This window comes from Hemiscyllium ocellatum, chromosome 12, assembly GCF_020745735.1.
Source record: "Hemiscyllium ocellatum isolate sHemOce1 chromosome 12, sHemOce1.pat.X.cur, whole genome shotgun sequence".
Classification (NCBI taxonomy): Eukaryota; Metazoa; Chordata; class Chondrichthyes; order Orectolobiformes; family Hemiscylliidae; genus Hemiscyllium; species Hemiscyllium ocellatum.
Window position 1 is genome coordinate 98,573,610 of NC_083412.1, and position 17,437 is coordinate 98,591,046.

The 17,437-nt window shown below is 41.3% G+C and overlaps 1 protein-coding gene across 3 annotated transcripts in view; it reads right to left on the reverse strand.

The window, feature by feature from the left end:
* The window catches only part of gbe1b (glucan (1,4-alpha-), branching enzyme 1b), a 601,271-nt gene that overhangs the window by 185,707 nt on the left and 398,127 nt on the right, over positions 1-17,437 (reverse strand). For all 3 annotated transcript variants that reach the window (XM_060833872.1, XM_060833871.1, XM_060833870.1), the window contains exons 8-9: positions 13,634-13,749; positions 10,193-10,320 (exon numbers count right to left, since the gene is read on the reverse strand). In XM_060833872.1, coding sequence (XP_060689855.1) covers positions 10,193-10,320; positions 13,634-13,749 — 244 coding nt within the window. The remainder of the gene's footprint in view (positions 1-10,192; positions 10,321-13,633; positions 13,750-17,437) is intronic.

Genomic DNA, 17,437 nt, shown 5'->3' on the forward strand with positions numbered 1-17,437 from the left:
CAAACATGCAGAATGCATACTGGATTGGGGATTTCAGGGTCTTGTCACTTAATGCTCATCAGTCACACTGTAAACAAATCCAGAAGTGCATATCTACCAGAAAGAGCTTGGACACCATCAAGGCCTCACTTTTGGGAATGCCAGGTGTTGGACAAGATGATAAATGGACATTCCACCATCCCTTGTAGATGGATGATAAAACCTCATTACCACACTATTCAAAAAGATTTAGAAGAGGAATTGCGATCATTGCTATCTGTAGGATCTGACTGTGCAAATTATTGTAATAGTGACTACACTTCACAAAATGCTGAACTGTCTGAAAATCTAAGATGCCGAGATCATGGAAGTGTTGCACAAATGCAAGTCTCTTTCTCTTTTGTCTGCCTCTTTGGAATAGACTGTTATATTCAGCTGAAATGCATGGGTTCAGCATTGGGCAGCACTCAATTCTGGGGCTTTCCTGGTTTGTAGGGTTGACTAACAAGACATTGAGCTTTGACATACGGTCAGTTAGACTCAAAACGTCAGCTCTTTTCTCTCCTTACTGATGCTGCAAGGCTAGCTGAGATTTTTCAGCATTTTCTCTTTTTTGGTTTCAGGTTCTACCATTTGCAGTAATTTGCTTTTATCCATTGATCTGATTATACTAACTAAGCTTCTGGGTTCTCTCAGGGTTTGAAATTGCAGACAGCAGGGGGCTGTATTGCACAGTCTATACAACCTCAGAACTAGGATAACGCTTAGAGTTATAACAACAATACCAGATGAGTAGTAACTCAGCTGTGGCACAGTTAACCAAGCTCTTCTACCTTCTGCACAAGCTCCAGTATATCATATTTTTTGCTATATTACACACAAAGATAATTTGCTTGAGTATTAGTGGCTGCTGTTGTACTTAATTGGCATCAGTGGAAATGCGACTCTCACTCACAGCATGAGGAGTCTGCCGTGTCATGAACATCAGGATAATTAAATAAGTACAGCATCAGAGAGGAATTCTGACACAGAAGGACAGTGACAGAAGGACACTGGAGTCCTTCGGGATATCTTCTCATCAGGTCCTGAAGACGACATCATGGAGCTGACAATTATAGTGTTTTTTGTGCATTACCAGAATTACCTACATAATTGAAAACAGAGCTGTACTATTCACAATTGAACCAATGCTTTCAAAGGAATGATACTCTGCTCATTCAGAGCATTAACCAATTGCATTGCCATTTTACTGATCATTAAACAAAACAGTCACTGGTCTAACACACAGCATCACAGCACACTGACGTGGGAGAGATAGATATGCATGCTGCTCTCGATATTATTGAGTAAATGTAGCCTGCTAGTCTGAAAAGGATCAGATGCTTTTGTGGAGGTGTCTGATAATGTCTTCCTTCTCAAGGCACAGGTTTTTGGCTGCAGAAATGGTCTACAGCTAGCAGCAAAACTAGCCACTCAACCATCCAGTTCCACCTGATCAGACCTTGACTACCCTGGGTTCTGACACATTCAAGACTGATAACTCCTTGCCCCTTTACGCAGTATGCCAGGCAAGACGGCTAGGGGTTGTGAACGTGGCAAAGAGGCAAAATCAGAAGCTCTTCATTTGAATGCAATGACATTTGTCATACAGCAGATGAATCAATAGCTCAAATATAAATAAATATACATGATCTGATCGCCATTAGAGGCATAACTGCAAGATGACAAATACTGGTTTCTAAATATTCAATGGTACATGGCATTTTAGAAAGACACTGAGGAAAAGGTGGGGGTGAATAGCTGTGTTAATTAAGAATTACATTAGTACAACAGAGAAAGATGACTTGAGTTCTGTGGATAATGATGTAGAATCAGTTTGGTTAGAAAAAATAAACAGTAAGGTTAAGAACTCACTTATTTAGATTAGATTAGATTACTTAGATTAGATTAGATTAATTACAGTGTGGAAACAGGCCCTTTGACTCAACAAGTCCACACCAACCTGCTGAAGCACAACCCACCCAGACCCATTCCCCTACATTTACTTCCTCACCTAACACTACGGGCAATTTAGCATGGCCAATTCACCTAACCTGCACATTTTTGGACTGTGGGAGGAAACCAGAGCACCCGGAGGAAACCCACGCAGACACGGGGAGAATGTGCCAACTCCACACAGAGAGTCGCCTGAGGTGGGAATTGAACCCGGGTCTCTGGCGCTGTGCGGCTGCAGTGCTAACCACTGTGCCACTGTGCCGCCCAAACTATAGTTTAATAGTTCCTGCCAGCAGTACCCAAACTGTAGGATAAGATTGTCATATGAAAACACAATAGGGGGTTGTGAGAAATATGAAGATAATGTGAAGTGATTGGGTTACTGATCGGGCAAATCAGATCAACAAATGCAGCCTGGAAGAGGGTTTCTCTAAACCAATGATGAAGCAGGATATTTTAGGCACAATAAGATGGAATGGGATAGGATTAACGAGTATATTAATAGGAAAGGTTGGTGCGCTCATAAGATGACGACATTTCAAATTCAGTCTGAGGGAGAGAAAAGGGTGAATAAAACATTAAACGTTTAAACTTCAATTAGGGCAATTATGAAGGTTTTTGCTGAATAAACTAAATTGGATGATTAAGCGAAGAAATAAGGCAGTAGGGACGCAATGGCAGACATTTAAGAAACATTTCCTAACACTCAGTAAAGATGCATTCCAGTGAGAAATAAAGGGGAAGGAAAAACCATCAGTCTCTAATGAAGGAAGTATCAAATTTAAAGAAAACCATACAATTATAGAAATAAGTAGCAGGTAGGAAGAGGAGACAGAACAATAAAAGGCCTACAAATTGTTACAAGAAAGCTAAACAGGAAGAAACTCGAGTATAAAACAAAGCTAACTAGAAATGTACAACAACAGATCATAAGAGTTTCTACAGGTATTTACAAAGGAAAAAGTAAAGTGAACACTGGCCTCTAGAATGTATGTTTAGGGAATTAGTAATAGAAAATAAGAAATGGTGGATAAATTGAACAGAGATTTTGCATTTCTTTTATTGTAGGGAATAGAAATAACATCACAGAAATAAACTACTAACCAAGAGGTGAAAGAAAGGGAGGAACCTAAAACAATTACAATCACCAGGGAAAGATGCTGAGAAAAATTACTCGAAATAAAAGCTTTCCATCGATCCTAATGGATTTCATTCAAGAGTCTTGGAAGAAGTGGCTGCTAAGATTGTAAAATGACTCATTTTTAATTTTCTAAAATTCACCAAGTTTTAGAAGTATCCCATCAGATTGGAAAATGACATATGCACCTCTTCTATTCAAGAAAGGAGGGAGAGAGAGAAAGCAGGAAATTAAAGGCTAATTGTTTTAATGTTTGTCATAGGGGAAATGCTGGTATTCATTATAAAGATGGTTACAGCGAGCATGTGGAAACCTCAGTGCAATCAGGCAATGTCAACGTGGCTTTGTGAGAGAGAAAGAGAGGTTGACAAATTTATTACAGTTTTGTGAGGAGCAATGTGGACTACACAGAACCACTGAATATATGCCATAGTTTTATTTCCAAAAGGCTTTTGACAGACAGAGGTAAAAACAATGACTGCAGATGCTGGAAACCAGATTCTGGATCAGTGGTGCTGGAAGAGCACAGCAGTTCAGGCAGCATCCAAAGTGCAGTGAAATCGACGTTTCGGGCAAAAGCCCTTCATCAGGAATAAAAGCTTTATTCCTGATGAAAGGCTTTTGCCCGAAATGTCGATTTCGCTGCACTTTGGATGCTGTTTGACAGACAGACAGAACAGTCAAATGACTTGACGCTGCTTTAATCTCCTGTGTTCCTCGTTATGAAGCCTTTGAAACTGGACCATGACCAGGTTCAGTTGTGCAAGTTGCTTGAGACCTTGTTGCTTGTGCAAGAGACCTTGGAGTGCAGGTTCATAGCTCCATGAAAGTGGAGTCGCAGGTAGACAGGATAGTGAAGATGATGTTTGGTATTCTTTCCTTTATTGGTCAGAGTTTTTTGAGTACAGGAGTTGGGAGGTCATGTTGCAGCTGTACAGGACATTGGTTAGGCCACTGTTGGAATATTGCATACAATTCTGGTCTCCTTCCTATCAGAAGGATGTTGTGAAACTTGAAAGGGTTCAGAAAAGATTTACAAGGATGTTGCCAGGGTTGGAGGATTTGAGCTACAGGGAGAGGTTGAACAGGCTGAGGCTGTTTTCCCTGAAGCATCGGAGGCTGAGGGGTGACCTTATAGAGGTTTACAAAATTATGAGGGGTATGGACAGGATAAATAGACAAATCCAGAACTAGAGGGCATAGGTTTTGGGTGAGAGGGGAAAGGTATAAAAGAGACCTAAGGGGCAACGTTTTCACGCAAAGGGTGGTACATGTATGGAATGAGCTGCTAGAGGAAATGTTGGAGGCTAGTACAATTGCAACATTTAAAAGGCATCTGGATAGGTATATGAATAGAAAGGGTTTGGAGGGATATGGGCCGGGTGCTGGCAGGTAGGACTAGATTGGGTTGGGATATCTGGTCGACATAGACAAGTTGAACAGTAGGGTCTGTTTCCGTGCTGTACATGTCTATGACTATGACGAAGTTCTCCACCAACAATTGGAGTCATGACAGGATGCTGCATACTCAGAAGTTCCTTCATTTAGGGTATGATACTAAACCAAGGGCCTGCCTGCTCTCTGAGATAGACACAAAACATATATACCACCATCTAGAAGAGGAGCAGCAGAGTGCTCATCGGTAACCAGGTTAGTGTTTATCATCTTCATTAGCATCACAAGAACAGAGTATGTGATCACTATCACATTGCTGTTGATGGGACTTGGCCACACCCAAATTGGTTGTCACAAGAAACAAACATGTGTAGACACTATTACACAGCAAGTTGTTAAGACCTGTGTGCATGGTCAAAAGTTGCTGGATGTAGATTAATGCCAACTTTCAAACGAGGGGACTTAATATTTCACATGAACAGCAAACTTTGCAGGGCTACAAGAAAACAATAAGGTAGTTGGACAAACTGGATCTCTCTTTCAAAGAACTAGCACAGACACAATAAGCAGGATTGCCACCTCTAATTCTGTTAACTTCCTGACCCAATGGTTCACGGAGAGAAACTGCTCTAAAAAGGTGGAAGGGGGATGACAGTACTTAAACAAGCCACAGCAATCTTCACCTTCTGTCACAGCAGGAAACTATAAGCAAGGCAAGAGACTATTGACAGAACCTGACTGCTACATATTCACTTTGTTCTTCTGTACCAGATTCCCGACTGATTTGGCTCTGCATCTTGCCAGCAATGAAACATCAACTTTTACACAATATTAATTTGGGAAAGTCACTATCCCAAAGGACAGCCACTTTTACAATTAGTCACAACACATCCTGCGGCCCTGGCTGTTTATCATGACGGCACAGAACTAATCAAACATCTGGAACAGCATTATTATTGAAGACATTAACCCACAATGACTGAAACATGAAGTTCTGCATGTTTATTAAGAGTATTTCTGTCACTTCCATCCTCATTTTTATCCACTCATTTTTAGTGTATATTTTAATCTTACTTCTGCTTAAACTATTTGTTCTCAGTATCAATTTAAGGAGCAAAAATAGCTTAATCTGCCACAGTGTTGTCAAATATGAGCTTTACAAGTCTTTATTTGCCAGTCAAACAGCACAGACTCAATGACATTAGGTCAGAAAGAAAATATCCTTGTTAATCTAGGATTAACATTGTTCTGAAGGGTCAATGGACTTGAAACATTAACCCTATTTTGTTCAAGTTGTAAGCTTGCTTGCTGAGCTGGTAGGTTTGTGCTCAGATGCTTTGTCACCATGCTAGGTAACACCATCAGAGAGCCTCCGGTGAAGTGCTGGTGTTCTGTTCCGCTTTCTATTTGTGTGCCTTGGTCTGTTACGGTGGGTGATATCATTTCCAGTTCTTCTTCTCAGGGGTTGGTAAATGGGGTCCAAATCGATGTGTTTTTTGATGGAGTGCTGGTTTGAATGCTAGACCTCTAAGAATTCCCATGTGTGTTCCAGTTGAGCCTGTCCTAAAATGGATGTGTCGTCCCAGTCGAAACGGTGTCCTTCATCGTCTGTGTCTAAGGATACTAATGATAGTCTTTTGGTGGCGAGTGATGCTTGTGTAACCTGGTCACTACTATGGTAGCCCACAAACCTACCAACACACTGATACAGCTACTGATGAACCTAAAATACCCTGTACCAACAACCAACAAAACAAATGTCATACACAAAATACCCTGCAAGAACTGCAACAAACAATACATCAGACAGACAGGCAGGCAACTAGCCACCAGGATACACAAGCACCAACTACCCACCAAAAGGCATGACCAGCTATCACTAGTATCCTTACACAAAGACCAAGAAGAACACCACTTTGACTGAGACATCACACCCATCAGAGGACAAGTTAAACAGAGACACACACGGGAACTCTGGAGGCCTGGCATTCAAACCGGAGCTGCATCAATAAACACATCGATTTGGATCCCAATTACCAACCACTGTGAAGAAGAACCAGAAATGATATCACCCACCGTAACAGACCAAGACACACAAAAAGGAAGTGGGACAGAACACCAGTGTTTCGCCAGAGGCTCACTGATGATGTTACTTAGCATAGTGATGAAATGCCCAAGAACAAACCTACTACTCAGCGAGCAAACTAACAACCTGAACCACAAATCTTCGCAAAAATCGTAAACCCCGTTTTGTCTCCACAGATTCTGCCAGACTTGCTGAGTCCCTCCAGCAATTTTTTTTTGTGTTTCAGAGCTCCGCTGTCCACAGTTCTTTGCTTCACTTTAATCTAGGATTACGCAATGCCTGAGGCCAGAAAGAATGCAGCAATGATTGCCTGCAATGAACAAAATGTTAATTTTTCACCCTTTTTAAATCATAGACAAACGCAACACTTGCCCATAAAGGATCAGAATGATCCCTCCAGCATTACAAGATAGATTTAGGGCTTTACAGAGAATGGATGTTGATGAATTATGTTTGGACATATCACTTAACCCACATGAGGAAGAGATTGTGTTTTATAACCCAAAAGGCAGCATTATTGCCATAGATCAACCTTATCTTTTAAACATGATATCCCAATTGAAACTGACACATTAATTAGGACAAGTAAAGACTGTTGCTGCTACATCATTCTAAGCACTGATACATGAAGCACTGCTACATTATGGGAGACATGGTAGCTCAGTGGTTAGCACTGCTGCCTCACAGTGCCAGGGGATCTGGGCTCAATTCCAGCTTCAGGTGACTGTCTGTTTGAGTTTGCACATTCTCACTGTGTCTGTGTGGGTTTCCTCCACAATTCAAAGATGTGTAGGTCAGGTGAGTTGGCCATGCTAAATTGCCCCTTGGTGTTCAGGGATGTGTATGTGCGTTAGTCAGAAATAAATATAGGTAGGGGAATGGGTTTGGGTGGTTACTCTTTGGAAGGTCAGTGTGGACTTGTTGGGCCGAAGGGCCTGTTCCCACACTGCAGGGATTCTATAATGTCTGTCTTGCAAGTAATACCAAGACAGTAAGCAGTTTCATGACACAGTTTACATTAAAATATCCACCTTCAAGATAAGCACAGCCTCATAGAATGTTTGAGCATATCAGCTGATCTTTCTGCTGACTCTGCCTGTGCTCCTTCTTTGAAAAAGCCCTTTTTCACTTTCCCCATAGACTTCAAAATATTTCCACTTTCAAGTAATTACCTAATGTCCCCACTGGAAGGTACCAATGATCTACTTCCACTACCCTTGCAGGCAATCCACATCACAGCTACTCACTACATTGTATCAGAAATGATCGAAAAAAAGAACAATCATGGCATCACAAGCTGGGCAAGCATGAATGATCTGTACAAAAACAGAAAATGCTGGAGAAACTCAGCAGGTCTGGCAGCATCTTGGGGGGGGGGGGGAAGAGTAAAAGTCAGAGTTAACATTTTGGTCCAGTGACCCTTCTTCAGAACAAGAACTAGACCCCAAATGTTAACTGCTTTCTCTCCACAGATGCTGCCAGACCTGTTGAGTTTTTCCATCAATTGCTGATTTCCAGCATCCACAGTTCTTTGTTCTTCATGAATTGCCTGCCGTTGATCGCTATTGAGAAAGCAGTGGTGAGCTGCCTTCTTGAACTGCTGTGATGGTGGGAGTTGCTGGATTTTGACCCGACAACAGTAAAGGAATGGCAACACAGTTCAATCTCAGCTCGGTGTGCAACCTGCAGAAGATCTTGCTCATTTTTTAAAAATTTTACCGACTGGTTAATGTCCTTACCACCAGCAGAAGCAGTTTCTCCTTATTTACTCTATCACATTCAAGGAGAACAACCCGGCTCCTCCAGACACTCTACGTCAGTTTCACAGCTTCATTGGCAGAGAAATGGAGTAGGGGGCGAAGTGTGCATAAGGACTGAGCTGTCATGGCAAGATTCACGCATGATTCACAGCAGGGGACAAAAGTGTCATGGTCACCAGATGTAAGTAAGGGTACATTATTCACACAGAGAATAAATAAACGGTTGTGCGACGGAAATTTTAAAAAATACACAACAAAATAGGGATGTCACCATTACGTTAAAAAAAAGATTTTGTGTAGGGGAGCAATTTGAGTGAACGTCTACCACTTCGAACCCAGGCTGAAATCAGTCCAATGTTCGCCTGGCTGGTGGGGCAATCTGATGTCAATTTTAAATATCGACATGAGCCTTACACAAAATGATCTGTTTCTCTAGTGGCAATGTAATTCTCAGAAATCACAAGAGCAGTGATATTGTGAGTTCAAGCAAGCAGGGAGAATAGGGAAGTTACGTCTGGAATACGGTGAACAGCACCAGTCAGTTTACTTAGAGGACGATGTAAATACATTGGAAGAGTTTAGAAAAGGTTTACTGGACTAATACTTGTAATATGTGGGTTGTTTTATGAGGAAGTGTGGGACAAACTTAGTTATGGAGTTTCAAAGAGTAAGAGGCAACTTCCATGAAATATATGAGATCCAGAGAATGTTTGGTGGGGTGGATGTGAAATCGAAATCAGGGTCACTGATCAAAACTAGGGTGTTGCTCTTTTTTAAAATATTTGTTCATGGGATGTGAGTGTTGCTGGCTAGGCTAACATTTCTCATCCCTATTCAACACCACCATTGGAGTCACACGTAGACCAGATCAGATTTCCCTCCCTGAAAGGCATTAGTGAACTGGATTGTTTTTTTTTTTACAAACTTTAAAAGTGGTTCCATGCTGATCGTTAGGCCGATTTCTTAATTCCAGATTTTTACTGAATTCAATTTTCACCAGCTGCGATAGTAGTATTCCAACTTATTTCTGCACAAAATTAGTACAAGGTGTAGATTGACATAGCACTACGCCAGCACTAACCGTGACAGGGGACATTTTTCTGACTGAGGGCGATGTGGTTTTGGAACTTCCTTCCTTGAAAGATGGTGGAAGGAGAGTCTTTGAATATTTGGAAGGCAGAGATAGAGAATACGAGTTAAGAAAGGGGGTGACAGATTATTAGGGCCAGACAGGAAAATGGAATAATCAAATACGTCATGGTCTTATTAACTGGCAGAGTGCCAAACAGCCTGCTTCGATTCTGAGCTATCTTCGAATACAACAAAGGGAGCTTGACTCTGTATCTAACCCTGTGCTGTCCCTGTCCTGGGAGTGTTTGATGGGGACAGTGTAGAGGAAGCTTGACTCTGTATCTAACCCCGTGCTGTCCCTGTCCTGGGAGTGTTTGATGGGGACAGTGTAGAGGAAGCTTCACTCTGTATCTAACCCTGTGGAGTCCCTGTCCTGGGAGTGCTCGATAGAGACAATGTAGAGAGAGCTTTACTCTGCATTTAACATTGTGCCATGCCTGCTCTGGCAATGTGAGATGTCTTCATGAAAAGGAGAACATTTATCTGCTCATACAAATTCCGTACCTTGCCCAATTTGGCTGCTTGAAATATAAATGTGTTTCTTTCCCCAGATGAACATTTTTCTTCCTAAAGATTGCAACATTGCTGAAGTAGTCATCAAAAAGAAAGCTAACACAGCATGAAAAATAAGAAATATCTCAAATCAACAACATGTGCTTAACTCAGTAACAAATAATAAAATCTACTAAACAGGCAGTCATTCATTACCTCTGCTACAGTGATGAAGTCTGGATAGAAGCTATGAAGCATATAGTTTGACAGCATGAGATAGACTAAAGAGTCCTCATCAACTTGAAGCCCAAAATATTCACTGTAATTTCCAGAAAAAGTCGTACCTGCAGACAGGTGGGAAATACAATTTTGTTTTAAAAAGGCAATACTCAACCAAATACTCTGATTTTACAGTGTGACAGTGTGACTGCATAGAAACAGGACACAAGGTCCAAAAACAAATCAACCCACATCACTACAAATGTAACATGCTGCAGATCTGAACCAAAAAACAGAAAATGCTGGAAATATTTAGGCAGCATCTGTGGACAGAAACAGATTTAACATATGAAATTGTTGACTGTTCATCAGATCTCTGACCTGCTGATTGTTTTCAGTATTATCTGTTCTTATGCTCTGCACCCAAACCATAAGTTCTACAATATCTTTCAACTGGGTTTTTATGGAAAGGTGTGGCTCAGTCAGAGGAAGGTTTTAGGTTCCGCTTTCAATCTGGACTGCACTTGTTGAACTCAGTCAAATAACAACTGAGAATCCAGCCTCAAACGTGGCTCAGTTGGCAAATATGTTGCTGACAGTTAGAGATCTAACATCCATTCCAGAAGTGCACTATTCAGTCCAATGCTTCAGCACAGTGAAGAATGTATATGATGATGATAGGACCTATCAACGTAAATAGAGGGAACTACGTCCTAGAGTCATAGAGATGTAGAGCATGGAAACAGACTCTTCGGTCCAACTTATTCATGCCGACCAGATATCCCAACCCAATCTAGTCTCACCTGCCAGCACCCGGCCCATATCCCTCCAAACCCTTCCTATTCATATACCCATCCAACTGCCTCTTAAATACCTTTTAAACTGGGAGGGAGATAATCAGAAAAACAGAACCAGACCATTGAAATCAGTCAGCACTTTTCCCAGATGAAGAATCTGGAATGCATTCCATCAAAGGCTATGGATTCTAGGGAAATAGGATACTTTAAGAGCAAGCTTAATAGACTTCTGTTTGTCACAGCCTCAGTTGGAGCTCCTGTCTCTGCTCACAGCAAAACAGTTTCAAAAGGATGCCAAGGTGGGGTTGGTTAGGCCACAGCAGAGACGTACATGATAGTAGGGCGGAGGACAGACTGAAGCTATGTTGAGAGGATAAGAAAATAGTATTATACTGCTTAAAGCAGAGTAGTTAATAGTTTGAGAGCGTAAATTAGAAAAAAACTAGGAAGGTCAATAACCACAGGACACAAACTTAAGATAACTGAGAAAATATCCAACGCAGGAAGTGGAGAATGCTTTTAAAAAGCAGTTAGTTTTGATCTTAAGTTCAATGCTTGAAAGGACAGTTTCAATAGGAACTTTCGCAGTAGAATGATGGAAGAAGAAACTATTTGTAAGGCTACAGAGAGTGAGCAGAAAAGTACAATTTATTGGATAGTTCAGGATGGGTCAAATGGTCTTCCTTTACCCGTTTTGATTCTATATACCTTGTAGCAAAGGATATGGAGATTGGCGCGTGAATAGAGTTGGGATGCAGTTCAGCACATAATATACCTGAATGGCAGACAAATGGAAGCACTGAGATGCCCCAGTCCCTATGTACTGAGTGAGTGCTGTACTTACAGAAAGTATATCTTCGAAATAAGACATGAAAAAATGGTAATTCAAAGGGCAGAGGGTTCTTGCTGATATTGATCTCTCACCCAGATGTGCCAATGTGATATTTCTATGTAGTGAATCTCCCTAGGAAAGGGGACAGACAGTGCATTAAACAGTCAGAGTATTACAAAATTAGACTCAAACTGGCAGAGTGGGGTATGGGATTGATAGTGGCCTTGCATTTCCAAAGTTTGGATGAGAGTCAGATGATCCCTTTTTCTTATTTTTTCTAGACCAGAATTATTGTACATCCCAGAGGGCAGTTAAGAATCAACCACATTGCTGTGGGTCTGGAGTCACATGTAGGCCAGACCAGGTAAAGATGGCAGTTTCCCTCCTTAAAGGACATTAGTGAACCAGATGGGTTTTTCCAACAATCGGCAATGGATTCATGGTCATCATCAGACTCTTAACTCCTGATTTTTATCAAACTCAAATTCCACCATGGGTTATGGTGGGATTCGAACGCGGGTACTGAGAACATTACCTGGGTTTCTGGATTAACAGTTCAGTAATAATGTCACTATGCCATTATCTCTCATAAAATTCACTAAAGGCCTTTAAAGGGAATTTACTGAGAGAATGTTTCCCTGGAGAACCCCGAGGCAGGGAAAAACCACATTATGATGAGGGGCAGTTCCACACACCCCACTGCATATAAGTCAAGGCAAAGCCCATCCGCCAATGAGACAGTGTAATCCAATAGCTGTTGGGCTGCATCCTGGATTGAAGTCGACCTGCTACTTCTGTTGGCAAACAACAAGTAGCTGGCAACTGTCGAGCCAGCAGCCCCACTGGAGCGAGGATGGCATGCTCTGCTGGAACATGGGCGTTGAAGATCTCATCAGGACCTGTGCTGGCAGGCCTTCATGAGAGGAAGGAGTTGAGGGTTGGGCGGGGGTTACCTTGTGTTGGGACTCCAATTGGCACAAAAAAATCTTGACCTCTATGAGTATCAGAGGATTGATGATTGAAAAAGAGGATAAATAAATGCACACACTTGGTTTGAAGAAAACCAATGAGATGGACCTAAGAAATCCTGAATTTAAAAAAACCCACAGATTCAAGTTAAACCACAAATGCAAAGTGAAGGGAGAACAGTTATAGATTCGGAATAGGGCAAGGTCAGGACAATGGTGAGGACATCTTTACACAGCTGCTGAACACAAAGGAACCATCAGGGTTTGGGATTGAGGGCAAAAGCTTGACGTCATTCAGGAGATAGTTAGATGCTGTGAGAGGGTATGCTGCGAAGGTGAAAAATAAGCCAGACGGGTCAACTAAGTTGCCTCCTCAGTCTGTTTCCGCAGGGGTGCATGTACTGAACACTTATTCAAAGAGACGCAATTGACTCAAAGCATTAAACATCACTAAAACTGGGTCTGTGGGATAAAAACTGGTCGCAACACTTACCTGTGTACAGTCATGGGATCTTTTAAATCCCAGCTAAGTGGACAGACAGATCTTCTGATTACTGATTCATTAGCCTATCCTCCGACAATGCAATGTTATTCCAACAATTAGCATTCTCTCCTTGAGACCCAGGCAACATTATGATCAAGTAAGAGTTCTGAAGAGAAGTCATAATGGACTCGAAATGTTAATTCTGTTTCTCTCCCCACAGATGCTGCCCAGCCTGCTAAGTTTCTCCAGCATTGTGTGTTTCATGATCTTCTAACAGTGAACAGTCTGACATCAAGTTAAAAGGAGGTGCATATTTTGCTAAAAATTCTTTTAAACTTTAAAATAAATGAAGCATACTTATGCCATGGTGATGATATAACATGGACGTCACTCCATCAAATCGAAAGCCATCAAAATAATACTCTTCCACCCACCAGCGCAGATTAGATAGCAGGAATCTCAGGACTTCCCAGCTGAAAATAAAACACAATTCCAATAATACACAACAAACAGATTTGCATTTATATAGCAAGTTGTATTCAAGTAGTTTTCTGGCCTCAAGACCCAACAACTGCATTTCTGGTTGCACACGTTACAGCCCCTGTAAATTTGGGTTCAAACAAAACAAGGCCTGTTCACCAATGTTCACTGATCTACAGTGAAAGAAAGACAGATCTGTAATATATATAGACGACAAATCTGACATTTTAGAATAGATGCAGTGTCTAAAAAAATGGCTGCCAGCAATCACATAACTGTTCCTTCATCCAGAACGGCAGGCAGGCTAATGTATTATGTGAAAATCAACCACAAAGGAAGCCATTCAGAATTCAATTATCCTTGCAGAAACACAATGGATCCTATTGAAGGTGTGAGAATTTGAAAAATGTCTGATGAAAAAGCAGGAGACTGGAAGTATTCCCAAAGGAATTCCAGCACAATTGACTTTGCTCTATGCGACAATGATTCATCAAAAATTAACATACAAGCCATCTTAAATTTCATCTGAATAAGACTTCTAGAGACAACATTTTACAAACAGAATGCTACTGATGAGACAGCACCAGAGAGAGAATTCTCAACAGAAGAAAAGACAAAGCAGCTAAGGGCTATATTGCTGAACTGGAGTACCAAAGGCCGCAATCTGCATTGCTCAGAATATAAAATAGAGTGCACACCATTAAAACCTTTGTACTCTGTTCTGCTTAATCCATCTGGGGGAGAAACTGCCAACTACTCAAGGAAAAGGTCATCACAGTAGCTAAACCCGGTCTTTGAGGTTACAATCTGATGTTGTAATGTTGATTTGACTTGATCTATCATTGTCACATGTACCGAGTTACTGTGAAAGGCATTGCTTTGCATGCTAACCAAACAAATCATACCTTACATAAGTATGATTTGAAGGAGCCAGTGTTGGACTGGGATGGACAAAATTAAAGCAGATCAGGCAGCATCCGAGGAGCAGGAGAATCAACGTTTTGGGCAAGAGTTCGATGTAGGGTTCTTGCCTGAAACATCAATTCTGCTGCTCCTCAGATGCTGCCTGGCATGCTGTGCTTTTCCAGCACCACACTCTCGATTCTGATCTCCAGCATTTGCAGTCCTCACTTTCTCCTGGCCAAAGCTAAAAATCCCACAGCACCAGGTTATAGTCCAACAGGTTTATTTGGAGGCACTAGCTTTCAAAGCGCTGCTCCTTTGTCAGGTGGTTGTGGGGCAGGACCATTGGACAGAATTTATAGCAAAAGGTTGTAGAGTCATGTGGCTGAAATATAATAAACAAACTTAAATTAAGTCTTTTATCTTTTAGAATAGTTTTGCTACTTACATAAGTACATCAGAGTAATAGAACAGAAAGCAGAATATAGTATTACAGCTGCAGAGAAAGATCAACTCTCATACATGAGAACTCTGTTCAAAAGTCCAGTAAGTGGAGTAGCAGCTGTTCTCGAATCTGTTGAGGAATAAATATTTGTCAGGACTTGGGACAATGCCTACTCTTCTTGGGAACAACTTATTTCTGGCCCCTTGTCTGATTTCTGCACAAATGACAACTATCAGATCACCCCTCAACCATGCCTTTGAGGAAAAGCAGTCCAAGACTGATCATCCAATTTTTAAATTGATAACACTTTATAGCTCTGATACCATCACAGTAAATCTTTCTGTTCCTTTGGCAATGCCTCTACATCCTTCTCACGATATGGATACCAGAACTGTGCTCGGTATTTTACTCTAACATTTTTACATGAATAGTCAGTTTTAGATACTGCCTTGAGTGCCAGATTAACGAATAATCTCATGACAAGGAACTGAAAGGAAGACTGATCCTGATGTTGCAATACATATAAACACAAATTATAAACAGTGAGTCATTTTTTTTAACAAAACTGGACATAATTAAAACCATTAACATGGCTGCTGCCAATCATGTGACCTGTGACCTTTGAACTCAAGACAACATCTAGTCTCAAGCTTCTTGTAATTAAGGTAGACATTCACAGCCACCAGGGATGTCACATATCCTTATTCAGTTAAAAATCACTCAACACCAGGTTATAGTCCAACAGGTTTAATTGGAAGCACTAGCTTTTGGAGCGCTGCTCCTTCATCAGGTGGCTTCCAATTAAACCTGTTGGACTATAACCTGGTATTGTGAGATTTTTTAAACTTTGTACACCCCAGTCCGACACCGGCATCTCCAAATCATACCCTTATTCAAGTACAGGTCAATACCAAAAGAACATTCTGACTGAGATAAATCAAAGCATTTTCCCAAAACTCACGAGGGTTTTATCAATTGTTAGGGTTACTGTAAAAACAAAACTGCCAAAAGTATCAAAAAAGGTTGTTAACACACAATACAGGATCACTATAACACTACCCATTATCTGGAATATGCTAGGACAGCCATGATTTCTTGATCTTTTCTACTTGAGAAAAGTTGTACATCGTTCACAAATAGAACTACCAAAGCCATTAAAACTTTCAATCAGTCTGAGAATAAGGCATAAATCATGAAATCGAATCAAAGTATCCCTACAGTGCTGGAAGAGGCCATTTGTCCCATCAACTCCCTGAAAATCATCCCACTCAGATCCAGCCGCCCACCTTATCCATGTAACCCCAGGCTTTCCATTGGCTAACCCACCTAGTCTGCACATGCCTGGACAGTACAGAGAAATTTAGTATGGCCAATCCACTTATCCCACACATCTTGTGCTGTGAAAGAAAACTGGAGCACCCAGAGGAACCCCACACAGACACGGAGCGGCAACAGTACGAACCAATCAGCCACCGTGACGTGGAGGCAAGCTGCATGACATCACGCGAAGTATATAAGTTGCTTGAATTTTAAGTTCACCCGAGACCCAACCTCCTAAAAATAAAGTGAGCTGAAGAAACCCCAGCATGCGGAAAGTTTTTGTTCGACAAGGCACCCACTTCCATTGTAAATCAAGACAACCAAAAAAACCAGGCCGTCTTTGTGGGAGACTGGAGATAGTTAGCAGGAGCTGAGGGAACAGAGTTAAAGGTGCATCTCCATGACCTGTAATCAATCTTTGTGAGAGCGGCTGGGGAGGGGGTGGGGGGGAAGAGAACAAAAAGTGGGAGTGAGAGTTTGGGAGAGTATTGCTGCTTTATTTATAGGATATAAGTGAATGAATGAACAACTGTACTTGACCTGTACACCTATGGCTGCGGAATATAATTACACTCCAAGAGATTTGGGGCAAACCGGCATTCTAATGGTATTATTGCTGAACTATTAATCCAAAGACCCAGGTTCAAAACTCACCAATTTAAAAAATAACAAAATCTGGAATTAAGAGTTTAATACTGACCATGAATCCATTGTTGGCAAAATTTCTGGTTCCTTAAAATTCTTCAGGGAAGAAAACTGCCATTCTTACCTGGTCTGACTGACATGTGACTCCAGACCCACAGCAATGTGGTTGGCTCTTAATTGCTCTCTGGGCAATTAGGGATGGGCAATAAATGTTGGCCAAGACAGTGACATCCAGGGTCCATGATTGAATTTTTCTTAAAAATTCAAACCAAAGGAAATGTCCCCCTTTCCGTATTCAAACACATTAATCATTGGTAGTAAGTGGAGGAGGGTTGTTTTTCAGACTGGAGGCCTGTGACCAGTGGAGT